We start from the raw sequence: 26,532 nt of genomic DNA, 5'->3' as shown, positions 1-26,532 counted from the left end.
CATCTGTATATCTTCTTTGGCCAAGTCTCTGTTCAGATCTTTTGCCTCATTTTAAAATTGGGTTATTCACTTTCTTGAGCTTTGAGAGTGCTTCATATATTCTGGATACAAGTTCTTTATCAGATATATGATTTGTAAATATTTTCTCTTGTTCTGTGGCTTATGTTTTCACTCTCTTAACAGTGTCTTTTGAAAAGCAGTTCTTAGATCGAATTTACCTCTTTTTTAAAAAATAATTTCAACTTTTATTTTAATTCAAGGGGTACATGTGCAGGTTGCTGCCTGGGTATATTACATGAAGCTGAGGCTTGGGTATGGTTGATCTGACACCCAGGTAGTGAGCATAGGGCATGGTACCCAGCAAGTTTGATTTTGTTTTTATGGATTGGGGTTTTGCTGTCACATCTACGAGATCTTTGCCTAACCAAGATTATACAGATTTCCTCCTCAGTTTTCTTCTACAAGTTTTATAGTTTTGTGTCTTACATTTAGGTTTGTGATCCATTTTGAATTAATTTTTGTGTATGGTGCAATGTATGGATTGAGGTTCTTTTGCATGTGGGGGTTTAGATATGAAATTGTTCCAGCCTAATTTGTTGAAAAGACTGTCTTTTCCCTACTGAATTGACTTTGTACTTTTGTTAAAAATCAGTTGCCCATAAATGTATTGGTCTGTTTCTTAACTCTTCGTTCTATTCTGTTGATCTATTTATACCATGACTGCATTGTCTTGATGAGTGTCGCTTAAGTTGGGCAGGATAAGTCTTTCAACTTTGCTCTTTTTCAAAGTTGTTTTGGCTAGTCTAGGCCTTTGCATTTCCATATACATTTGGGGATCTGCTATTCAGTTTCTACAAAAATCCTGCTGGGATTTTGATTAAGATTCCATTGAATGTATGGATTAAATTTTTATGTAAGGAAAATTGTTAGCTTAACAGTAATTAACAATGAGTCTTCCAACCTATGGACACAGTATATCCTCTGTTTATTTAGGTAGTCTTGATTTCTCTCAGCAGTGTTTTGTGAGAAAAAAAGCTGTGTTACCTTTTGGTGTGCAGATCTTGAACATCTTTTGCTATATTTATCACTAAGCATTTCATATCTTTGATAACATTGTAAATAGGCCCAATTGTTTGGTGCAAGTATATAGAAATACAGTTGATTTTTATGTGTTGATCTTCTATCCTGCAACCTTGATAAATTTACTTATTAGTTCTGGTAACTTCTTTGTGGATACCATCGATTTTCTAGTCGGATAGCCATGTCATCTGCGAACAAAGGCAGTTTTACTTATTCCTTTCTAATCTAGAGAGTGTCTGTTTCTTTTTATTTTTCACTAAAACCTCCAAGACAATACTGAAATGTTTGATATTTGTTGTAGGTGTTCTATAGACACCCTACATCAGATTGTGGAGTTCTTTTCTATTCCTAGTTTACCGAATGTTTATCAAGAATGGATATTGGATGTTGTCAAATGCTTTTTCTGCATTTGTTGACCTGATTACATTGTTTTGCTCTTTCAATTTGTAAATACGGATTACATTGATAGTTGAATGTTAAACCAATCTTGCATTCCTAGAATAAACCTATTGATAAGTCATGATGTATTCTTTTTTATATAAGACTTTGATTTCCTAAAATTTTGAAAATGTTTGCTTTTTTTGTGAGACAGAGTCTCTGTTGCCCAGGCTGGAGTGCAGTGGTGCGATCTCAGCTCACTGCAACCTCCGACTTCTGGGTTCAAGCAACTTTCCTGTCTCAGCCTCTTGAGTAGCTGGGACTACAGGTGCACCCCACCACCTCTGGTTATTTTTGTATTTTTAGTATAGATGGGATTTCACCATATTGGTCTGGCTGGTCTCGAACTCCTGACCTCAGGTGATCCACCTGCCTTGGCCTCCCAAAGTGCTGGGAATGTAAGTGTGAGCCACCGTGCCCAGCCTGCATTTATTTTCATGAGGATATTGGTCTGTAATTTTCTTTTTTTGTAATGTGTTTGTCTGAGTTTGAGATTAGTGTAATGCTGGCCTAATGAGTTGAGAAATATTTCTTCCTTATCAGTTATCTGAAAGAGTGTGTAGAATTAATATTCTTTTTTTCCTGAAATATTGGTGGAATTCACCAGTGAGGTTATCAGTGATTTGTGGAAAGATTTTGTTTTTGTTTTTTCAATTGCTTTTTTTAAATCTTTTTTTTTTTTTAATCACTCTGATGAGTTTTTGTTTTGTTTTGAGACAGGGCGTGACTCTGTTGCCCAGGCGGGAGTGCAGTGGAGTGATCTCAGCTCACCGCAACCTCTACCTCCTGGCTTCAAGCAATCCTCCCACCTCAGCCTCCCTAGTAGCTGGGGCTAGAGGTGCGTGCCACCACACCCAGCTAATTTTTGTATTTTTTTTTTGTAGAGATGGGGTTTTTATTTGTTGCCCAGGCTAGTCTCAAACTCCTGAGCTCAAGCAAGCTGCCTGCCTCGGCCTCCCAAAGAGCTGGATTTACAGGTGTGAGCTACTGCGCCCAGACTGTGAAAAGCTTTTTAACTACAAATTCTGTTCCTTTAATAGGGCTCTTTAGATCTATTTCTTCTTGCATGAGCTTTGGTACTTTTTTTTCTTTCAAGAATGTATATATTTTATCTAAGTTATTGAATTTATTGGTGTAAAGTTTTTTTAAAATATTTCATTATCCTTTAACATCCATAGATCAGTAGTAATGTCAGTTCTCTTATTTCTGATTTTGATATTGTATGTCCTTACTCTTTTCTTCCTTGATCAATTTGGCTACAGGTTTACAAATTTTATTTATTTTCTCAGTGAACTGGCTTTACATTCCATTAATTTTCTCTTTTGTTTTTCCTGTTTCATTGATTTTAGCTCTAATGTATATTGCTTCCTTTTTTTCTGCTTAAGTTTCTGAAGGTTTGGTTTACGGATGCTGAGATGTTTCCTTCCCCAGCCCCTAACCTCTACCTCCTTCTCCTTTCTTTGTTTCTAATGTTGATGTTGGGTGATAAAAATTTCTTTCCAAGTGACATCTCACAAATTTTGATATGCTGTGTTTTTATGTTCATTCAGTTAGAAATACTTTCTAATTTTTCTTTCTACCTAATTTGAGTTAGTATTTGTGAAAGGTGTAAGGTTTGTGTCTAGACTCATTGTTTTGCATGTGGGCATTTAATATTTCCAACACCTTTTGCTGAAAATACTCTCCTTTCTCTGTGGAATTGCCTTTGCTCCTTTGTCAAAGATTAGTTGACTGTATTTGTGTGGGTCTATTTCTGGACTCTCTGTTCCATTGATCTTTGTGTCTGTTCTTTCATCAATTACATGATGTCTTAATTACTGTAGCTTTATAAGTCTTAAAGTTAGGAAGTATCAGTTCTCCAACTTTTTGCTCTTCTTCAGTGTTGTGTTGTCTATTCTGGGTCTTTTGCCTTTGCATATAAACTTTAATTTACTTTGTTGATATTTACAAAGTAGCTTGCTGGAATTATGATTGGGAGTGCATTGAATCTGTAGATCAAATTGGGAAGAATTGACATCATAACAGTAATGAGTTTTATAATCCATGAACATGGAATATCTCTCCATTTCTTTAGATCTTCTTTAATTTTTTTTATTATTATTTTTTTAGTTGTCTACATATAAATCCTGTAAATATTTGGTTAGATTTATATCCACCTATTTCATTTCTGGTACTATTGTAAATGGTATTATATTTAAAATTTCAAATTCCAATTGTTCATTGCTAGTTTTTAGGAAAGTAGTTGACTTTTTTGTGTTGACCTTGTATCATGTAACAGTGTTATAAAAGAAGTTTTTTGTTTTTTTTTTTTTTTGGTCAGTTCTTTGGGATTTTCTACATAGACATTTGTGCCATCTGCAAACAGACAGTTCTGTTTCTTCCTTCCCAGTATATATACCTTTTACTTCCTTTTCTTAACTTATTGCACTAGCTAGGACTTGCAGTAAGATGTTGAAAGTACATGGTATAGTCATAATAACTATTTAGTTGTTCTTATCTACTAATCCTATTGTCTGTGTTATTTCTGGGTTAGTTTTGCTTGGTTGATTCTTTTCTTTATTTTGGGTCATATTTTTATGCATATTTGAATGTCCAGTCATTTTTTTCTTGGAGGTCAGACATTGTGAATTTTACCTTGTTGGGTGCTGGATATTTTTGAATTCCTGTAAATATGTTGAGCTTTGTTCTGGGGATGGTTACTTGGAGACATTTTGATCCTTCTGGGTCTTGCACTTAAGCTTGCCAGGGGGACCAGAGTAGGGTTTAGTCTCAGGCAACATCCTCTGAGTCCTCTCCTTCCATGAGACTGTGGATTATGAGGTTTTCGACTCTGCCTGTGGTTTCAGGGTGTCAGGAACTATTCCTAGCTCTACCTGAGCTCTGGTAATTGTTCTAATTTTTTTTTGGATGATTTTTTTTCTCAGGCTTGGGTAATTTCCTTACATGTAAATGCTGTTAAATACTCACCAGAAGACTTGAGGGCTAGGGGCGTGTGTGTGTGTGTGGGGTATTCTCTGCAGACCCCTGACGTTTTTTCTCTTCATAATGCTCTCTTCTCCATTACTTTCCCTGCTGACCCCAATTGTCTTGACTGTCCTGGACTTCCAGCTGTGTGTCTTTGCAACTTAGGGAGACTTAGGCTCCACCTGGATTCCCTCCCTGCCTCACATCCTGAAAACTCCAGAATATCTGCTGGGCTAGTCCTAGGGTTCACCTCTTTTGTTTACCATCTTTTATTGATCACGCTTCCTCATCGTCTGGTGTCCAGGTGTTTGAAAGCTGACCTTTAATATATTTTGACTGTTCTAGCTGTTTAAGGTAGGATGGTAATCTAACCACTGTTACTCCATCTTGGCTGGAAGCAGAAGTTGATGGCATTTTTTAAAAAGTAGCTAAAGAATGTCAAAAGGATTTTTTAAAAGTTTTACAGTTACAAGGAATGTGGATGGGAGGTTAGAACTCAAACTTCCCTTTAGATTCTAACCTTAAACTGTTGTAGCTCCATTTTTTGATAGGAACCCAAAAGACAAGTTCTACAATAAAAATCCAGGTATTTTCATATCTTCTGTAGCCGAACATATCCATTGTTTTGTCCTGAAGCAGTACCATCAGCTTGTTTTAGAAAGTTTTTTTCTTGGAAAACTAGATATCTGGCTTTGGCCCTATTGGTGGTTTTAAACTGTTTGAATTGTGCTTTTCTTTTTGTTTTGTTGTTGTTTTATAGTTTTTGAGAGAGGCTCACTCTCTCGCCCAGGCCGGAGAGCAGTAGTGCAATCACAGCTTACTGTAGCCTCAACCACCCCAGCTCAAGCAATCCTCCTGCCTCCGCCTCCCAAGTAGCTGGGACTACAGGCATGAACCATCATGCCCAGCTTATTTTTTAAATTTTTTGTAGAGGCAGGGTCTCACTGTGTTGCCCTAGCTGGCCTTGAACTCTTGGGCTCAAGCGGCCCTCCCACCTCAACCTTCCAAAATGCTAGCATTACAGGCATAAGCCACCATTCCCAGCTGCGCTGTGCTTTTCTAATTTTCTCAACTATTAAAGGACAGGCATGTATGCAAGGGAATATTGTCTTAAAGTAATCAAACTATTAAGTGAGGAAGACAACTAATTTTCTTGGATGATATAACCATATGGTACTTTGAATAGGAAAAAATTGTACTAATAGAAGAAAAAAAATTAGATAATAATAGCTTTTATTCTATTTCCTGAAAGACTTTGAAACCATAGTATCAAATAAAAAATAATTAAAGCTACCTTTTAAGATACTTTTTGTTAAGTCAGCTTATAAAGTAAGGATGTCTTATCTAGAATGTGTTACAGATGTAACAAACGAATGTTGCAATAATCTCCATGCAAAATAAAATTTTAGACTGACAGTTTTAGATCTTTTTCAAATTTTACTCTAATGCTCATTATTTTGTCTTCTCGCCCCTTCCCCATCTGTATAATTTTAATCTTTCCTTTCATGATTAAGATTTGGCAACCTCATGTGCCTTGCCAGGATCATTATTAAAAAGCTGTAATTTTTTTTTTCCTTTCTCCCATCCAAGCTGTCCCAGAGCCTGGGTGAGCCACCCTTGCCCTCGGTGTGATGCAGCTACTGCACCTCATGGCAAAAGGCCAAGTTCTAAAGCATAGGGCTTCACACATTACCAGGAATTTATTTTCTGCTCAGCTGCAGGATCTCTTGTTTGCTTTAAAACTGTAAAGTGAAGTGGGAGAAAGATATCAACAATCTTAAAGGGCCCAGGTCTTGTAGTTTCTGACAGAAACAAGAGCATTTCTGCAAAGGTTGGAGTGTGCATGTGTGTGCGTGGATGTTTGTATGTGCATGCACATTTGTAGTATTTAGTAAATATTCTAAAGGTTTCAAAGTCTCCAGGGCTGCACGGGAAGTCTTTTTTGACTTGATAACTGTGGTTAGGCAAAATGAAATGAGAGTCCAGGATAGTTCAAGATAAGATAATTAACAAAGTCCCTAAATACTCAACTAGAGAATTTCATGACTGGTCTTTCTACACATGGTTGTTCTTATTCTTCCTCTTTTGTTTTCAGTTACAATTCATTAATTGAAACCTAGTAACTGGCCTGGAAATTGTCTTCTGTACTCACCTGTGTTTTGATCTTGATCTGTCTGGTCCTCATATTACTTTTTGTCAAATGTGATTCTGGCATATAACAGTTGGGGCAGGGTGGGGGCTACTGATTTGATCTCTCACCTGTGTTGCTGCATTTCTATTACAGTTATTTGTTGACCAGTCTCTTTTTGCTAGATCGAGTGCCTCCATATTGGGAAGATTGCATTGCGCAGCACCAGGTCTGGCCCAGAAGGATACTCAATATCATTGTACTGAATTAAACTGAAAGTTTGTTTCCTTTAAATTTCATGTCCTCCAAGGTAAACACAGTCACGTGTTGCTTCTTAGGGTGATCTTGAGGATTTTTTCTAATCTCCATCATCACCATTATCCAACCTAAGGCTTGTAAAAGATCTTTATACCATTGCTTTCCAGATTCTAGAGGCTCTGCTGAAGTTCTTTTAATCAATATTTGATGACAGTATTTTTATATCAGGAAAGGGCTGTTGTAGAGCTCTTTAAGATTCAATTGTGTGAACATTAGTTCATGAACTTCATTTGAGACAGGTTTATTTTGAGATGGGATCTATTGTTGTCACTTTCTATCAAGTGATGAAAGTCAGAGCCAGAGCTCTTGTGGCAGGTCGGCTCAGGGGTGAGCAGGACACAGGGTTCCTAACTGACCCCGATGATCCAAGGAGAACTGGCAGTCTGAGAACAGAAATAAAGCTGGAACCGTTCAGCCAGGAGTGGTTCACAGGGCTGCGAATCTGACAGCAAGACGGAAATCCAGGCCTGCAAATGACAGACCCATGATGGTTAATTGCTTCTCTGTACTGATTGCTTGTATGTTTCTTTTGCTATTGAATACTAATAGAATGACTCCGAGTATGACAATAGGGCATGACTATTCTGTGAACAGCATGTACTATGGAAGGTCTGCTTTATGTGAGATGTGTATCTGCAAATTATTGAGCAAGAGATTATTATTTGTTATTACTTAAATGATTGGTTTTAAACTACTAGATTTTTTTTCTAAATAACATTTGTCTAATATTTTTGAAAAGGCAAAATGATGTAAAAATTCTGTGTGTATTTTACTTAGTACCATGGAAATCCCACGGGAATTAATGCCTATCATTTGGATGGAGAAGAGATATGGTGAAAGGAGACTAGGCTCACAACTCGCCGTCCCCTGGCCACATTCTAGCGGTGCGACCTTAGGCAGAGTAGACCAGAAACTCAGGTTCTCCTACTTCATCTGTGGCATGAGGACAGCACCTCCATGGGAGGGCGCTGTGTGGCATGGGGACACTGGGCGTGGGGATGCTGCACTGCAAGGCTTAGGTTCCGACACACAGCGGCCGGTGAATCAAGGGTAGCTATTATTGTTTTGGTGCTCTCCTTATTTTAAATAATTAAAGAAAAAGTAAGAACATCTCAAGATAAAGGGAACAGATTTTAAGTTAATCTTTTAAAATTACTAGGCCCCTTTAACTTCCGGTAACATCACTCAGATAACAGCGTCCTAATATTACCAGAAGACTTACAGAGTCAAGAGCCTGTTTTTATCCCTAGATAATGAGATAATCACATGAATGGAGAAAAAAGCATGCTTCTCTCACTTTTTAATAGAGTATAACACGTCATGTTACCGGGGACCCTTTTGTACTGCTTTTTACAGTAAGAAAAAAAGTAATTAAACTTAAAAGTCAGATCCATAAATAGCTACATGAGGATCTAGGGTGAAAGCAGAGCTACGAGGTCTTCTTTTTGCCTCCGAACCAGGGGTGATGTAAGGGCTGCCCAGACCCATGGCATCCCTTGAAACTCAGAAAGAAGCCAGTGCTTGGCTACGTTCTCATGAGAGTCAGGTTGGAGCCAGAGCCTGTGAGAGGTAACACTTGGTATGTCCTTTTGCCACTGGTCACGTGCTGCCAGGTGAGATGGTTCGTGTGGCATCAAACCGTGCTTTATCTTGAGGCTAATATCACATTTCCTCAGCTTGGCCAGAGGTGCTGCAGAGACAGCACTGCACAATATTTGCAGAATTTGTTCAGTAATTATTGTTAATCATTGACTTCACTGAAGATCGATGTTTGCTTTTTGCTCTTATAAACAAAACAGTAATATTCATAACAATGGACTCTAGTAAGGCCAAAGTACCATTTGTGTTGAGTGTCTATTTGCCATCATAGTATTAGAAGTTTCATACACGTTAACGTTCATATTCGCAGGAACCTCATAAGGCAGATGGTATTAGTTCACATAGGTAATAGGCAACAGATCTAGGAATTGGCTACTGCTCAGTTTGAATCCCAGATCGGTGCTCTCTCCATTGTACCTCTAAAGAGCAGTATAGGTAACCCTTAGTAGACTCGTCTCAACAGTATTTGGCCCTTGACAAAATGCCACAAAGTTGGAACGTGTAGCCCTGAGAAGGGCTGCTGGCGGAGGCTGCAGAGTGGCTTGCAGAGTGCTTGGCCAGCTCAGACATCTGCCTCAGTGCCTTGCACCACTGGGGGTTCAGTTTTCCCTGTGATTACATCTTGTCTACCCTGTGGCCATAGAGTCAGCATGTGCCGCAGGATCCCAGTCTGAGAGATCGTTCCCCGATAGTGAGATGGGAACACTGCCCCACCGACACAGCTACACGCTGCCACGTGAAAACAGGTCAGGAAAGGAGCAGGTGCCCAGCCCAAGCCAGAGTTCCAGTTCACACGAAAGTTTTAGAAAACTCAAGAGGTAAAAGTTTAGAGAATATTGTCTTCTTCAAACCTCCCTCTCACACTACAAAGTGTTAATTGGCAAGAATGTAAAAACTTGGGGGCAAAGAAGCTGAAGCTCAATTATTGACAGTGTTTTAGTGACCTCCATAGCTAAATCTGAGAGGTAGAGGGACAAAAATGACTTTAAAATAAGTAAGTTGTTAAGGTTTTATTGGTGCTGCATTCCCAACCTGAGGTTTTCTTTGATGATATTCAGATGAAATTTCACATCTTGTGCAATGGAATCCTGTGAAATGTTTGGAGGTTCAAATGGTTTGTGTTAGTTAAAGCAAACTCTGGGCTTTGTTTTTCATTATGCTAATCAGTTTTCTCTCCAGCTTAATTGAAGTGTAAAGTCATTTGAACAACAGTGGTCTTTTCTGTACGCAAGAAGGTTAAGAACCTCAGACAGCTCACACTGCTGCCAAGAAGTCTCCTGGTCGTATTCTTCAGATTAATTACCTGCAGAAACAGAAGTAAGAAAATCCATTACAGGTTAAAGCAATGATTTTGGCAGGATCTGGAAAGCACTAGGATTATGTCATGGGGAAAACTTAAGCAAATCTCACAAATGGGGGCTCTCCTAAGCAGATCCGACATTTCAGTTTTTAACCATTTGTATTTGAAGGCAAATCTTGAGGTGGTTGGGATTTTTATTAAATTATTAAAATCAAACTTTTTCTTAGATAATTCAACAATATAATTTAAATATTCTGATTTATGCAGTTTTATTAAAACCACTGAGATCACAATGATGCTAAAGTCTTTGAATGCAGGGAATAGGCCAGTCTTGTTTTACTCTGTAAGTTGTTTTATAATATTGATTTGAAAATGTAAGGTTATACTACAGAAGCCAACTTTTTCCTCCTCAGTCCTGTGCTAGCAGCCACAATAAATGTGCTTGGGTTCCATCAACTAGAGTATGTGCCTTCTCTAGAAGCTGCTGTCTACACGAACAAGCCAAAAATATCATAGATATGCCCAGTTCTAGGCTGGGTGTGGTGGCTCATGCCTATAATCCCAGCACTTTGAGAAGCTGAGATAGGATAATCACTTGAGGCTAGGAGTTCAAGACCACCCTGTGCAACATAATGAGACCCCATCTTTATAATGAGTTTAAAAATTACCTAGCTATGGTGGTGTGCATTTGTAGTCTCAGCTACTTGAGAGGCTGAGATGAGAGGATTGTTTGAGCCCAGGTCAAGGCTCCAGTAAGCTATAATCACACCACTGCGCTCCAGCCTGGCAACAGAGCGAGGTACTATCTCTAAAGAAAAAAAATAAATGCATGATTCTGTGCTACAGGTTCTTTCATGACTTAAAAAGCACATATTATTAAACACGAATTTCTAATTATTTAGTGCTAATTTGCATAACTGTTGATAGCACATAAGAATTTTGTTAAACTTGGATTTACTTTGATAATTTTTATTGGAAACAACAACAATAATAATGACAACAGCTTAATCACAGCTTACATTTATTTACACATGCACTGGTTACAAAAATGTATTCTAAATGCTCTACATATGTCAACTCATTTCATATTATAGGAGCCCTATGAAGTACTCTTGTCCCTATTTTATACATAGAGGCACATAGAGATTAAGTAATTTGTCCTAGGTCATGTAGCTAGTAAGTAGCAGAGCTGAGATTTGAACCCAGGTAGCTTGACTCTATAGTCCATGCTCTTAAAGACGAAAAGTCTGTGCCTCTTCTGCTTGTGCTGTCAACACTGACCTCGCTCTGGAATGCCGTCTCCTACCTTAGTAGAACTCTCTCTGCCTTCCTTCTGAGGCCAGAGACCTTCCCAGGTAGGTGTGTGTTGGCCCAGCATCCTACACAATGGGTGTTACACCAACCTGACCCTGCCCTCTCTCATTCACACGTTAGAAGATTTCACCAAACTGTTTAATTACTTCTCAGAGGGAAGACAGACGTAAAATACCTTTTTATCTTCCCCACTTCTCTCTTCCAGTTGGCTTGACATTATGAAGTGGGACTTTATTTTCTCCTATCCAACAAAGGACAAATGGAGAAATCCCACGGAACTACTGTCTATTCACAAGAAGTTGTATAGCACTTAAGGACAGCCTTTTTCCCTTGAGCAATAAGTACTTAGTGTTCGTTGAAATATTTCTCTGCTGAGCTCTCATAGTGTAATAGCAACCAATCCCAACAAGCAAAAATAACTTCTAAATTGGCAAAAACCCATGTGTGGAACTTATCTTATTTTAACTCTCATTACTTTACTTTATATGTTATTCAGTAAAAACTGTCATTTTTGAGATAATTCTATGTATTTTAACACAGTATAGTTTAATGTAACAACCACCACTGAGGATATAGAGTGTTCCACTTACCCCCAAAATTCCCGTGTGCAGTATCCCCAACCCAACATTTGCCAACCACTGATCCATTCTCCTTCATTGCAGTTTTGTCTTTGGAGAATGTCATATAAATGGGATGATACAGCATTGAGATTGGCTTTCTTCATTCATTATAATACCTTTGAGATCCATGTGAGTTATTTTGTGTATCAGCCATTGATTCCATTTTATTACTGAGTACTACTCCAACATGTGAATATACCACAGTTTATCCATTTCGCCATTTGAAGGGCATTTGAGTTGTTCTGAGTTTCTATCAAGTCTGAACAGAGCCACTATAAACATGGGTGTACCGGTTTTTATATGAATATGCATTCATTTTTCTAGAGCAAATACTTAGGAATTGCTGGGTCATATGGAAAATATGGGTTTAACTTTATAAGAAAATGCTAAACTTTTCCAGGGTGGCCGTGTCATTTTGTGTGCCCACCGGCAGTGGGGGAGAGAGTGTTTCATTTGCTCCGTATTCTCACTGCACATGGTTTTGTCAGATTTTTACTTTTAACCATCCTAATAGATGTGTAGCGATATCTCATTGTAGATTTAATTTGCATTTCCGTAATGACTGGTAATGTTGACCTCTTTTCCTGTGCCTGTTTGTTACCTGTTTAACTTCTTTGGAGGTCTATTTAAGTCTTCTGCCCATTTTTCCCTTGCCTTTTTTAAAAATTGGGTTGTTTTCTCACTGTTCAGTTTGTAAAGTTCTTTATATGTCTCATTCAACAGAGAGAAACAGAAAAAGGACACACACATACTCACCAGTATGCCTAGCAAACAGTATGGATCCTACATTGGGAGCATAAAGAATGGTATATTTAGTTCCAGGAGAGGAGATGCATGAGAAAAGAATATTTGCAAGTTGTTCTTGCTTTATACTTTTGTTTCTTTAAGGAGATATGCCCAAGATACAGTTTTAAAAAGACTTACACAATATTTTCCTTGTAAGAGCTTAGCAGCTCTCTTGGTTAATAGAGATCTATTATTCTCTCTCCGAAGTGCCATGGAAACACTTGAAAACTATTTCTATGTGTGAAACAATTATCTGTTACTTAGAAAATTGACAGAGCTTGAATTTAGGGGCAAGACAGTAAGCAGAAGTTACAAGGTTGACATTGAAATCTGCCACCTTGTAACTTTATCCAGTAAGCAGAAGTTACAAAGTGTCAGATTTCAATGTCAGAGGCCACTTACTATTATCTGAATATCCCATGTATTTTTGTATTTCTGTTTTTGTTTAAATTGCTTGTTTCCTTTGCTTGGAATGCCAATCTTACTTTTACACCTGGTGATTTTTTTTTTTTTTTTTTTTTTTTTTTTTGGTGACAGAGTCTTGCTCTGTCATTCAGGCTGAAGTGCAGTGGCACAGTCTTGGCTCATTGCAACCTCTGCCTCCCAGGTTCAAGCGATTCTCCTGCCCCAGCCTCACAGATAACTGGGACTACAGGTGCGTGCCACCATACCTGACTGATTTTTGTATTTTTAGTAGAGATAGGGGTTTCTCCATGTTGGCCAGGCTGGTCTCGAACTCCTGACCTCAGCTGACCACTTGCCTTGCCCTCCCAAAGTGCTGGTATTACAGGTGTGAGGCACTGGTACCTGGCCTTGGTGAATATTTGCATTCTTCAAGGCCAACTCCTGCTTGATCCCATTTGATCCAAATACAACTAATATTCTCTTATCTTTGTTCACTTACCACTTTGTATATTTATATAACTTATCAAATTATTTTAGTAATGTGTAGACATGTGTCTTCTCCTCTAGACAGAGAACTTCTTAAGGATAGCTGTGTGAGCCAGTCATCTTTTATCCCTAACAGCTAATTTAATGCATGCTTCAAAAGAGATATTCGTTTACCCATTTATTCATTAATTTATCAAGTAGTTGTTGAGTTCCCACTGTGTGTTAGGTTGAGGGGCAGAGTAGTGAACCAACAGAAAAGATTTCTGCTTTATGGAGCTTACATTTTGTCGACCTTTTCAAATAACCAGATCCTCCTTTTCTAATACAGTAGTTTTTTTAAGCTATTAGTTTTCCTCAAAGCCCTGCTTTAGCTGCATCCCATGTATTTTGCTCTGTTGTAGTTTCATTATCATTTGATCAAAATATTTTCTAATTTCTCCTGATATCTTCTTTGATCCAATGATTATTTACAAATGTATTGCTTCATTTCCAAATATTTGTAGTTGGTTTCTAACAATATCGTTGTGGTCAGAGAACATGATCTTTCAATCTTTAAATTTATTCAGATCTGTTTTATGACCCAGAATGTGATGTGCCCTATAAATGTACCATATGCACTGCCATTGTTAGCTATGGTTTTCTCTACATATCAATTAAGTCAATGTGGTTTATAGTGTTGTTCAAATATTCTATGTCTGTACTGGTTTTTTGTTTGTTTAAGATAGAGTCTTATTCTGTTTTCGAGGCTGGAGTGCAGTGGCATGATCATAGTTCACTGTAGCCTGGATCTCCTAGGCTCAGGTGATCCTCCTACCTAGCCCTCCCAAGCATCTGGGACTAGCCTGGCTAATTTTTAAATTCTTTATAGAGATGAGATCTCGCTATACTGTCTAAACTTTTAATGATTTTTTTATTAGTTATTCTATCAGTTGCTGAGAGAATGACATTAAAATCTTCAGGAAAAATTATAGAATTGTCTGTTTCTAACTTTAATTCTATCAGTTTTGTTTCATGTATTTTAAACCTCTGTTATTAGGCACATGTGTTTTTGATTGCAGGATTTTTCTGATAATTGACCCTTTTTTCATTATGAAATGGCCCTTTTTATTTCTGGTAATACATTTTATTTGACATTTTATTTTGTTTGACATCTATTTTATCTGATTAATATTGCCATCCAGACTTTTTTATGGTTACTGTTTCCGTGGTATATATTTTTTTTCCATTCATATGCTTTCAACCTATCTGTGTCTTTGTATTTAAAGTGTATCTCTTGTAGTGGGCATGTAGTTGGGTTTTGCTTTTTTAATTGATGTGTTTAATGAAATGATTGCCTTAATGTAGCACGTAATACAATTATTGCTATATTGGGTTTGAGTTTAGCATTTTGTTTTTTGTTTTTTGCATGTCTCTCTTTTTTGTACCTTTCTTAACTCTTTTCCTTCCTTCTTTTGAATTATTTGATTATAGAATTTCATTTTAAATTTTCTGTTGGCTTTTTAGCTACACTCCTTTGTGTTATTCTTTAGTCATTTATGAGGGATTACAATATACATCTGTGACTTTTCCACTATAGTTAATACCAACCCCTTACAGTTCATAATAACCACTTACATGAGATCTATTGTGCAACATTGTGATTATAGTTAATAACATGTATGTATTCTTGACAACCACTAAGTGAGTAGATTTTAAGTGTTTTCACCACAAAAATAAGTATGTGAGGTAATGCATGTGTTAATTAGCTCATTTTAGCCATTCCACAATGTATGTATATATTTTAAAACATGTTATACACAATAAATATATACAATTTCTGTCAAAATAAAAACCACTTACAGTTAATGACATATGCTTCATATAAAATATTGAAATCTTGTAACTTGTAGAACCATATTTACCCCATCTTTTATGTTATGCTAGTCATATGTATTACATAAAAATATAAGCCCTATAAGACAATATTATAATTTCTGCCTTTAAAAGTTTGAAGGTTCAAGGCCAGGTGCAGTGGCCCATACCTGTAATCCCAGCACTTTGGGAGGATGAAGCAGGATCACCTGAGGCCAGGAATTCAAGATCAGTCTGGGCAACACAGTGAGATCCTGCCTCTACACAAAATTTAAAAATTAGCCAGGCGTGGTGGGGTGTGCCTGTAGTCCCAGATCCTCAGAAGGCTGAGGTGGGAGGATCATTTGAGCCTAGGAAGTGGAGGCTGCAGTGAGCTGTGATTGCACCACTGTACTCCAGCCTGGGCAATGGTAAGACTCTGTCTCAAAAGAAAAGAAAAAAAGATTAACATTTTAAAATAACATAAAAGGAAAGTGGAAAAAGGAAAAAAGTGAGTTTTTGAGCTGATTCAGGTACTCTTCGTTTGTTATGAGGATCTGAGTTTGTATCTTATACAATTTCTCTTTAGCCTGAAGAACTTTCAATCGCATTTCTTACAGTGAAGGTCTTTCGGTGATTATTTCTTTCTGGTTTTGTTATTCTGAAAAGTCTTTATTTTGTTTGCTTTCTTGGAAGGTATTTGCTGGATGTAAAATTCTGCATTAAGCTTTTCCTCACCCTGTGCTTTAAAGGCATAGTTCCACTCTCTTCTGTCTCTGTAGTTTATGATAAGTCAGCTGTTAATCAGACTGCAGTTCTCTTGTATTTCATATGCCATTTTTCTCTTGCTGCTTTTAGTATTTGTTCTTTATCTTTGGTTTTCAACAGTTTGACTATAATGTACCTTGAGGTGGGCTGTTTTGCATTTATTTTGCTTAGTCTTTGATTAATGTTTCGTAATTGTGTGTGTGTATGTGTGTGTATACACATTTTTCTTTTTTAATTTTTTTTTTTTTGAGACAGAGTCTGTCTCTGTTGCCCAGACTGGAGTGCAGTGGTGCAGTCTTGGCTCACTGCAACCTCTGCCTCCTGGGTTCAAGTGATGCTCCCACTTCAGCCTCTCAAGTAGCTGGGACTATAGGCATGCACCACCACACCCAGCTGATTTTTGAATTTTTAGTAGAGATGGGGTTTCACCATGTTGGCCAGGCTGGTCTCAAACACCTGACCTCAGGCGATCCACTTGCCTCGGCCTCCCGAAGTGTTGGGATTATAGGTGTGAGCCACTGCACCCGGCCTGTAATTGTATATTTCATTAAATTTGCACTATTTCAGCCATTTGTTTGTTTGTTTGTTTGTTTTTGCGCCACTGCACTCCCGCCTGGGCGACCCTGTCACCCAGGGTCTTGCTCTGTCACCCAGGCTGGAGTGCAGTGGTGCAATCTCTGCTCACTGCAGCTTCGACCTCTTGGGCCCTAAAAGACTGTCCCACCTCAGCCTCCTGAGTAACTAGGACTACAGGCACATATCACCACACCTGGCTAATTTTTTTCGGTATTTTTAGAGGCAGAGTTTTGCAATGTTGCCTATGGTGGTATTGAACTCCTGGGCTCAAGCAGTCTGCCCATCTCCACCTCCCAGAGTTCTCTGTGTTCTCTGGTTGGAGCATGGTAAGTGAAGGGAAGAATGATGTAAAATGAGATTGGAGAGGCAAAAAAGATCATGGAGAGCCTTGTGGACCCTGATAAGGAGTTGGGAATTATGATTCTGTATAAGAAAATATGATTACCATAATTGTAAGGGTAGCTTGCCAAACTCGTATTGTTTTATCCTTCAGAGTCTTGACTGATGGATAGGGTGGCCTTATGATTGTATAACCTACCTGTCAGTTAACACAGTTGGAACAGAAGCTGGAAGACCATGCAGACTGGGTTTCTGCAATGTGTGGGAAATCGAAGTAGACGTATTCTAACATCCCTTCTACTGCTGAGGTTCTCTGATATCGCTGAAAACAAGTTGGCCAACATTAAAAAAGTATAATTAAAACCACACTTCAAAATGAAGTCCGCAAATGTAGAGAATGAAAATATCATTGTAGAACGAAGAGTTGTAGTTACACAGTAAAAGATTTCTACATGGTTTCTGCAGAAGGGCAGAATCTTTAGTCCGTAAGTGTTATTATGTTAAAACAATGGGCTTAAAACAATGTGCTAGAGTATGTTTATAGATCTGATTTCTGGGGAGCATCTAAAACTCACTCGATCCTTTCTTTGGTTTAGATGACAGCGCGTCTGCTGCAAGTAGCATGGAGGTGACAGACCGCATTGCTTCACTGGAGCAAAGAGTTCAGATGCAAGAAGACGACATCCAGCTGCTCAAATCAGCTCTAGCTGATGTGGTTCGGCGGCTGAACATCACTGAGGAGCAGCAGGCTGTGCTTAACAGGAAAGGACCTACCAAAGGTGGGCACTGGAGTTACACAGGAACTTTAGTAGAGTAGGTCTCATGGCAGACTTTTGCTCTGGCAAACACATTGTGCTCTTTAATATTGACGAGAATCAAAACTTAGAATAACATTAAAACGATCTTACCACTGTCAACATAATCACACAACGTATGATAGTACGTTGGGGCTTGATGTTGGTGAATTGTATAGCCCAGTGATATACGTTTGTAGGTGATCATTAAATGCTTATTGAGTCAAGGAAGGAACAGTCCAAATGGACTGCTGAGAGCAGTTGTTTATCAAGACTCTCTGGGATGGAGAGAGCTTGCAGAAAGAACCACAATCCTTCTGGCCATTTTTGGAGGCTGTTCCACCTAGCTTTTTTTTTTTTTTTTTTTTTTTAAACTCTCATCTTTTTGCATGTGCTTAACTTATACTGCCATTCAGTTCAGCACAGCAACACTTGATCACATGCCACATTCAAAGCTCTGAGCCAAGCCCTGGGGGTACAGAGGTGGCAGGCCTCCCTTTGAGGGGCTCAGAATCCTCAGTTATCACTAGCTTTTCCCATCTTCTAGCTGCAAAGCAAGCCCCTCCCCTGCAAAGCCCACTGTTCCTTTTGAATCTCCTCTGGGGTCCACAAGGGCATCACATGCTACGGAGCTCTGTCCCTGGTAGATTTCTGGCAAATTTAAGTCATCATTTCATGTCTCTGTGGCTCTTGGGAATGAGACATTAAAAGGCAATATTTGTGTTCAGTAATTTTGGCATTATCCTCTTGGAAGACCATGGACTTAGACAATTAGACAATTTTGGAAATAAAACGCCTCAAAAAATTTCTGTCCTGCTAGCTGGTGCCCTCATGTCTGCCATAAATTTGTGCAAGGCTCCTCTTTAGCCAGAATCACTCTTCCTTGTGGCTACCTGTAGAAAAGAATTTGGCTTGGCTCTAAGATTCTTTTGGCTAAAGCATTTTTTTTCAGATGGCAATATTTAGATGTTCCTTTAAAAATACCTTTCATTGGCTGGGCACAGTGGCACATGCCTGTAATCCCAACACTGTGGAAGGCTAAGGCGGGAGAATCACTTGAGCCCAGGAGTTCAAGACCAGTCTAGGCAACATAGTGAGACCTCATCCCTACAAAAAATGTAAAAATTAGCTGGGTGTGGTGGCACATGCCTGCGGTTCCAACCACTCAGGCTGAAGTAGGAGGATTCCTTGAGCCCAGGAAGTCAAGACTGCAGAGAGCACCACCGCATTCCAGCCTGGCGACAGAGCAAGACCTCATCTCAAAACAAAATAAACAAAAAGACCGCCTTTCATTGTTATTTCAGTTTAACAAATTATTTCACAGTTAATGTGTATTTTCCTTGGAGTCAGGAGGGAGGTCTGTCTAAGGTTGCATCTTTGAGACTTTTTATCAAGTACTTAGCTGCGTTTTCACACATCCGTGGGAAGAAATCCATTTCTTTATTGTCCCAGGTAGTTATCACCAGCTCCATATGAGATGGCTACACCTGTTGGGCTGATGTCTGCATTTTGAATAATCATTTTAAGTAATCTTTTTTCCTTCTGAGTTACAAAGTGATTCGAGTATTTTAAATAGAAACTGCATTATTTCGGCCGGGCGCGGTGGCTCACGCCTGTAATCCCAGCACTTTGGGAGGCCGAGGCGGGTGGATCACGAGGTCAAGAGATCGAGACCATCCTGGTCAACATGGTGAAACCCCGTCTCTACTAAAAATACAAAAAATCAGCTGGGCATGGTGGCGCGTGCCTGTAGTCCCAGCTACTCGGGAGGCTGAGGCAGGAGAATTGCCTGAACCCAGGAGGCAGAGGTTGCGGTGAGCCGATATCGCGCCGTTGCACTCCAGCCTGGGCAACAAGAGCGAAACTCCGTCTCAAAAAAAAAAAAAAAAAAACTGCCTTATTTCAAGTACTCTTGACCTACCCAGCTTTTCAAAAATGAATCTGATGACTGCTGTGTCCAAAAGGGTACATTTGAAGGAGATGCTTTATATAAAATTTCAGACTTCTGAAACTTCCTTATTTTTAGAAAATTAGGTGAAAAAAATATCAGGACATGTCCAAGAGTTTTGTTTTCTTGATTAAGAATGACGTTTGATGGCTGGGTGTGGTGGCTCACGTCTGTAATCTCAGCACTTTGGGAGGCCAAGGCGGGTAGATCATGAGGTCAGGAGTTCAAGACCAGCCTGGCCAAGATGGTAAAACCCCGTCTCTATTAAAAATCCAAAAATTAGCTGGGCATGGTGCCGGGCGCCTGTAGTCCCAGCTACTCGGGAGGCTAAGGCAGGGAATTGCTTGAACCTGGGAGACAGAGGTTGCAGTGAGCCAAGATCACACCACTGCACCCCAGCCTGGGCGAGAGTGCAGTCTCAAAAAAAAGCAAGACTGTGTCCCAAAAAAAAAAAATGACATTTGATTTTCATAACTGCACAGAGAAGTTAATTTTTTCATAGTTATTTGATATTTCTTTATAAACATTCTTTTCCTAACTGAAAGTAAAGCTTAGTTGCTAGACGGTCACACCAAAAAGGAGAAAAAAAGATTCATAAGAAGGCAGGTGAGTGGGTTGCATCCCCTGAATGGAGGGACCTTGGGCTCCCTACTTTGTGTGCAGCTAATTAAAGGACAGTGGAAACGGGCAGGAGGGGTGTGCCTGTGGAGGGGCGTGCCCGTGAGAGGGGCATGCCTGTGGAGGGGCGTGCCTGCAGGAGGGGCGTGCCTGTGAGAGGGGCGTGCCTGTGAGAGGGTGTACCTGTGAGAGGGGCGTGCCTGCAGGAGGAGTGTGCCTGCAGGAGGGGTGTGCCTGTGAGAGGGCGTACCTGCGAGAGGGGCATGCCTGCAGGAGGGGCGTGCCTGTGAGAGGGGTGTGCCTGTGAGAGGGATGTGCCTGCAGGAGGGGTGTGCCTGCAGCAGCTGCTCTGGCTGTAGTCATCTTTGAGGGAGCTGTCATGTGGGCACTGTGGGACTGGCGCCTACATCTCTGTCTGCCTTTAGAGCTGGCTCTCTGTGGTCATGGTAGGGGCAGGGAATCTTTTAGGCAAGATGGATTTTAGGCAAAGCCCGTTGGTTTTAAGTGGCTACACAGTTATCACTTCACAATATTTTGGCCTGCCATCCTCATATAGACTTGAAGTAGCCTGGACACATGACATTCTTATTTTTATTTTGAGACAGGATCTTGCTTTGTCGCCCAAGCTGGAGTGCAGTGGCGTGATCTCGGCTTGCTGCAGCCTCCACCTCCTGGGGTCAAACAATTCTCCTCCCTCAGCTTCCTGAGTAGCTGGGGCTACAGGTGCGTTCCACCACACCTAGCTAATTTTTGGTATTTTTAGTAGAGACAGGATTTCACCATGTTGGCCAGGCTAGTCTTGAACTCCTGATCTTAGGTGATCCACCTGCTTCGGCCTCCCAGAGTGTTGAGATTACTGGCATGAGGCACTACATCTGACTTGCATTCTTATTTTTAAATGTCAAGTGATTTTTTTCCCCCAGAGTTATTTTTTTTTTCTTTTCTGATAAAATCTTGCTCTTTCTCCAGGCTGGAGTGCAGTGGTGCGATCTTGGCTCACTGCAACCTCCATCTCCTGGACTCAAGCGATTCCACTGCCTCAGCCTCCTAAGTAGCTGGGACTACAGGCGGGCACCACCACACCTGACTCATTTTTTGTATTTTAGTAGAGACGGGGTTTTACCATGGCCAGGTTGGTCTGGATCTCCCGACCTCATGATCTGCCTACTTCAGGCTCCCAAAGTGCTGGGATTACAGGCGTGAGCTACTGCACCCATCCCAGAGTTTGTTTTTTCTAAAGCTCAGGACTTACTCAGTATGTTGAGGTTTGGGTGTACAGCTTTGTGCTGTCTGCCCAATGCTAGGGATGGCTGTGCCACCAAGAAGCAGGCAGGTACTCACTGGGGGTCCTGCTCAAAGCCAGGGCGAGAGGAGTGCATGTCTTTCTGCTGCCAAAGCCCCTACCTAGTTTTTAGACTGCAGTCAACACTAGCCACAGCAGTACCTGTGGTGCCATGGATAATCATTCTGATTCCTTTCCACAATAATGCTAACCTCTAAGCTTTGACTGTATCATTCTTTATATGCCTGGACTAGTATAACAATGAGAACTTCAGGTTCATGGAAATAATTCACTAACAACTAAAGTCAAGGCTTCCTGAATTGGGGTGAGATTGTGGCCCACCGTCATGTGCTGGGCCTGTGGACAGGTAGTCTGTAGAGAGGGAGCTGTAGCTTGTTCTCCTGTCCCTGCAGTTGGCCTGCTTGCACCAGTTACCCAGGTCTTCTTTCCCCTGAAGTTACTGCCCTGGGTCTTAGGATTTCCTCAGTCTCTCTGTGAGCTCCCCAGACTCTGCTTTCTCCTTTTCCTTTAGTATTTTTTAAAATATGAAGAACAGGCTACCATGTCACACACCTTCAGTGTGGTGACCCTCAGCCCGCAAAGCTGGCTTGGTTCACGTTGGGCTTACTCTTGGATAGAATGACTTTGAATGTTTCCACTTTGCTGAGCTTGGATTACCATGTAGCGGAGAAAAGAGAATCAAACAGTTCACGAAGGCCTGTATTAAAATCCTTGCTAATACGAAAGTTTTTCAGAGTTGTGGTTGGAGTGGGGCAATACTCTGGCAGCAGAACACAGTGAACGGACCCCTTTGATATTGCTGTTGTGAGTGTAAATACAGAAAAGTGATGGCTGAATAAGGAATTCATTGCAGCACTGTGCACAATGGAGAAAAACTGGATAGGAAACAATAAGGGAGCAGCAAGCAGCAGGGGCATGGCCGGGGATTATGCTGCCTCCATCTGAGTAAAGGCTGTGTAGCTTTTAACAATGTATGTGTTACTGGTAAAAGAGAGAAAATGCCTATGCATTAAATTGAGTCAAATGCAGGCTACAAAACTGTATATACTGTATCATTTCAACGAAATAGACAAAATATGCAAAGAAGACTGGAATGAAGTACTGTATAGCAAAAGTAATTTGCAGGTTTTTTCCTAATAGGATTATGAATTTTTAAATACTTTTCGTTAGTTTCTAAATGTTCTGTGGCGTGTATTTCTTAATAAGCAGAAGAAATTTGTGTTTTAAAAGTGACTTATTTCTTTCTGTTGAATCTGAGGTCAGCAGCAAGGCTCATGGCAAATGTCAGGAGGCCAGGGGTATGCTCACATGTGTTTTCAAGAAGACAAGGAACTGTGGTTTGGAATTCAATCAACCTATTATATACATATGCAGCTGATTTTCATTTTAGGGTAGCGATTTTTTAAATGTAAAATGTAGATTAAAATATTGTCATTGTGCCATGTATCTGGGATTGTCTGTTTTGTTATGCATTACTCAATGAGTAGCCCATATTTCCCATTGGAAATTTTGCTTGTCTCTTCAGACTAGTTAAGCAGCTTCACTTTTAAAGAACTTTAATATGAAATTCTTCGATATGCCTTTCCACCTTTTAGAATCAGTTATATCAACTAGTGGATCTGTGAATCAGAAGATCAAGGAATTATATTAATTATTGGCTCCATTAATTAATGGATCAGAGAATTACTAAATATAACCAGAAGGCTTCTGTTGGAGAGGTTAACAAGCAAGTCAGTCCTGCCATTCCAGGACATCGAAACCCTCTAGCCTCGGAACATAGCCTCTGCAACCACTGTCAAAAGCTGCCTACAGACTTTTAGCTGTGAGAAGCCTGTGCTACGCTGGCACCTAACACTGGTGTCCAAAATACTACTCATAGCTACCATAGATTGGGTGACTAAGGGCTGGATTTTGCAGCAAGCATTTTGGGTGTATTAGCTGATTTCACCCCTCCATGTTTCTATGAGGCAAGTATCATTGTGCCCGTTTTACAGATGAGAATGCAGCCTCTAGGAGGTTTACGTGATTTGCCCAGGCTACACAAGGGTCAAATCTGGGACTGGACCCCAAGGCCTGGCTGACATGTTCCTTCTGCCATCTGCATGGCTTCACTGTGCATGCCTCTTGCAGTATTCCTTAAGTTAGCATTATTCACATCAAACCAAATATTTAAAACATGAATATAATTTGAAAATCTTTTTTCAAGGTTTAATTTGATTTGCAAAGTGTGCCAAATACATTAGATCATATTCAGCACATTATTGTGTGAAATATTATGTCACGGTCTCTTCACAAGTTTTATTAGGTAGGTGCAACTGAGAAATTAAAACTTGTAAGCTCTTTGCAGTCAATAACATTAATGAATAATTAACTTAGTTCTTTATCTTGGTTAACCAAATTTCAGGAGCAAGTGGCTTTTGCTTTTTCTCTTGTCTACTGCCCTTTCTCCTTACAAATTACAAACAAACAAAAAAAACTGTTCTCTTGCCCTTTTAGATAGAACATACCTTAGTTTCTTTTGTTTCTCTCATTAACTGCCCTCTCCAGTTTAGACAGGTATTCTATAGTGATTTGTAGAAAAACGTTTAGTAGATGTTTGCAGTTTTTCAGAGATTAAAAAATACTTTTCAAATTTTGTATTATAAGAATGTTCTCAAATGTGTACAAAAGTAGAAAGAAAAGTACCTTTACCTGCCTTTCTCATTTATCAGTATGTGGTCAGTTTTCATTATGACCCTCTCCCACCTACCCCTCACCCCACATTGGATTATTTTAAAGCAAATCTAAGACAGTGTAAACATGTCAGTATGTATTTCTAAGCTATAGACTCTTTTTAAATTCCGTAATGGCTGGCCGTGGTGGCTCATGCCTGTAATCATAGCACTTTGGGAGGCTGAGGCGGGTGGTTCACTTGAGCCCACGAGTTAGAGACTAGCCTGGGCAACACGGTGAAACCTCATCTCTACAAAAAATACCAAAATTAGCCCTGTGTGATGGTGCAAACCTGTAGCCCCAGCTACACTGGTGGCTGAGGCAGGAGGATTACTTGAGTCCATGAAGTTGTGGCTGCAGTGAGCCGAGGTCACACACTACACTTCAGCCTGGGCAACAGGGCAAGACCCTGCCTCAAAATAAATAAATAAATAAAAGCAAGATAAAATAAAGTTTACATTATTACACTTAAAAACTAATAATTTCTTAATATCGTCTAATAGCAAGTCAGCATTCAGATTTCTCTAACTGTCCAATGAATGACTTTTTAAAGCAGTTTTATTGAAATAGAATTTATATCCTATAAAACCGACCCTTTTAAAATATATGATTCATTGATTTTTAGTATATTCACAAGAGTAAAACCATCACCATTATCTAATTTTAGAAAATTGTGATCACCTGAAAAGAAACCTGTCACCCATGAGCTGTCATTTCCAGTTGCTCCCTCCTCCCAGCCCCTGGCAGCCACCGGTCTACATCACGTCTCCATAGATTTGCCACCTTGGATGTTTTCTGTAAATGAAATCATACAATATGTGGTCTTTTGCCACTGTCTTCTCCCACGTAGCATAATTGTTTTCAAGCTTCACCCATGTTGGAGTACACATCATTCCTTTTCATTGTCAAGTAATATTCCACTGTATGCAACTGTTAAATGGTGTATCCATTTAACAGTCAATGGGCATTTCAGTTGTTAATAAATAACTTTATGAAATCAGCTCATTCATGTTTTTTTCCCCATTTATATTTCTATCATATTGAATTTTTAATGTTACAGGATTCTTACACTACTATACCCATGCCTAAGAATTCAAATAAAAACACATGGTACAATGGACAGCCTCATCTACCTTGATTCATGTGCCTTTTGATAATTTTGAAACCTTTTTAAAGTGAGGTAATAAGACACAGAGTCTTAAACCTGCTATAGGGCTTCAGATTTCTGGCCAGTAGCACATTCTTCTGTTCTGAACCTTGCTCTTTTCTCTTAGCAGTGTGTCCTGCAAGGCATTCCTTTTGCAGCTGCATAGTGCTTCCTTGCAAGGATATGCCACAGTGTTTTCAGCCAATCCCTGTGACAGGCTTTGGTTTTGCAACTAGTGCTGCAGTGATTGGCTGTGTCCATAGGGCGCTTTGTATTTTTACCGGTATCTTTGGGACAGATGCCTAGAAATAGGGGTGCTGGGTCAAAGGATACACGCATCTGTAGTTTTGCTGGATGTTGGTGATGGTGATGATAGAAATCTTCTCCAGCACTCAGCTGATCGTCTACTTTGTCTTATAATTTAGCAAAAGCAGGTTTCCTTTTCCAACTCTAAATACAGACATCTTTTAAATTTTGAAATGGATAATTAGGAATTCTAGGCTCGTAATGGTTAGTATGTTAAAAGTAAACTTTGGATTTCCTCATATAATCATATATGTAATTATGCTTTACATAATTAAACTTGTTTTTAGGCCCAATGGTAGTTTTATATATCAAATATTGCACGAGTTGTTGATGTAAGTTAAAGGATTTCTTGATCAATAGATTACAACTTAATATTATAAAAATATGCATGAGTAGATTTGGCTAGTTATACTAGAACTTCTAGATTTATTCATACCAACTATAGTTTTGAAAATATATTATCATGGATAGTACTTCTTCTTCTTCTTTTTTTTTTTTTTTGAGATGGAGTTTCACTCTTATTGCCCAGGCTGGAGTGCAATGGCGCAATCTTGGCTCGTTGCAATCTTTGCCTCCCAGGTTCAAGCAATTTTCCTGCCTCAGCCTCCCGATTAGCAGGGATTACAGTCATGTACCACCACACTCAGCTAATTTTGTCTATCTTTTTAGTAGAGACAGGGTTTCTCCATGTTGGTCAGGCTGATCTCAAACTTCCGACCTCAGGTGATCCGCCTGCCTCAGCCTCCCAAAGTG

General features: G+C 39.6%; 1 protein-coding gene across 14 annotated transcripts in view; it reads left to right on the top strand.

Moving 5' to 3' along the window:
* The window catches only part of EML1 (EMAP like 1), a 205,113-nt gene that overhangs the window by 96,885 nt on the left and 81,696 nt on the right, over positions 1-26,532 (top strand). For 13 of the 14 annotated variants that reach the window (XM_032287432.1, XM_032287438.1, XM_032287440.1 and 10 more), the window contains exon 2: positions 17,548-17,730. In XM_032287432.1, the coding sequence (XP_032143323.1) occupies positions 17,548-17,730 (183 nt within the window). Of the gene's footprint in view, positions 1-13,271; positions 13,276-17,547; positions 17,731-26,532 lie in introns of all 14 variants that reach the window. The other variant, XM_032287437.1, reaches the window with a different exon arrangement.

This window comes from Sapajus apella, unplaced genomic scaffold (assembly GCF_009761245.1).
Source record: "Sapajus apella isolate SASKATOON/1434 unplaced genomic scaffold, GSC_monkey_1.0 scaffold20, whole genome shotgun sequence".
In the NCBI taxonomy this organism is placed as follows: Eukaryota; Metazoa; Chordata; class Mammalia; order Primates; family Cebidae; genus Sapajus; species Sapajus apella.
This window is presented reverse-complemented; position numbering and strand designations above follow the sequence as displayed.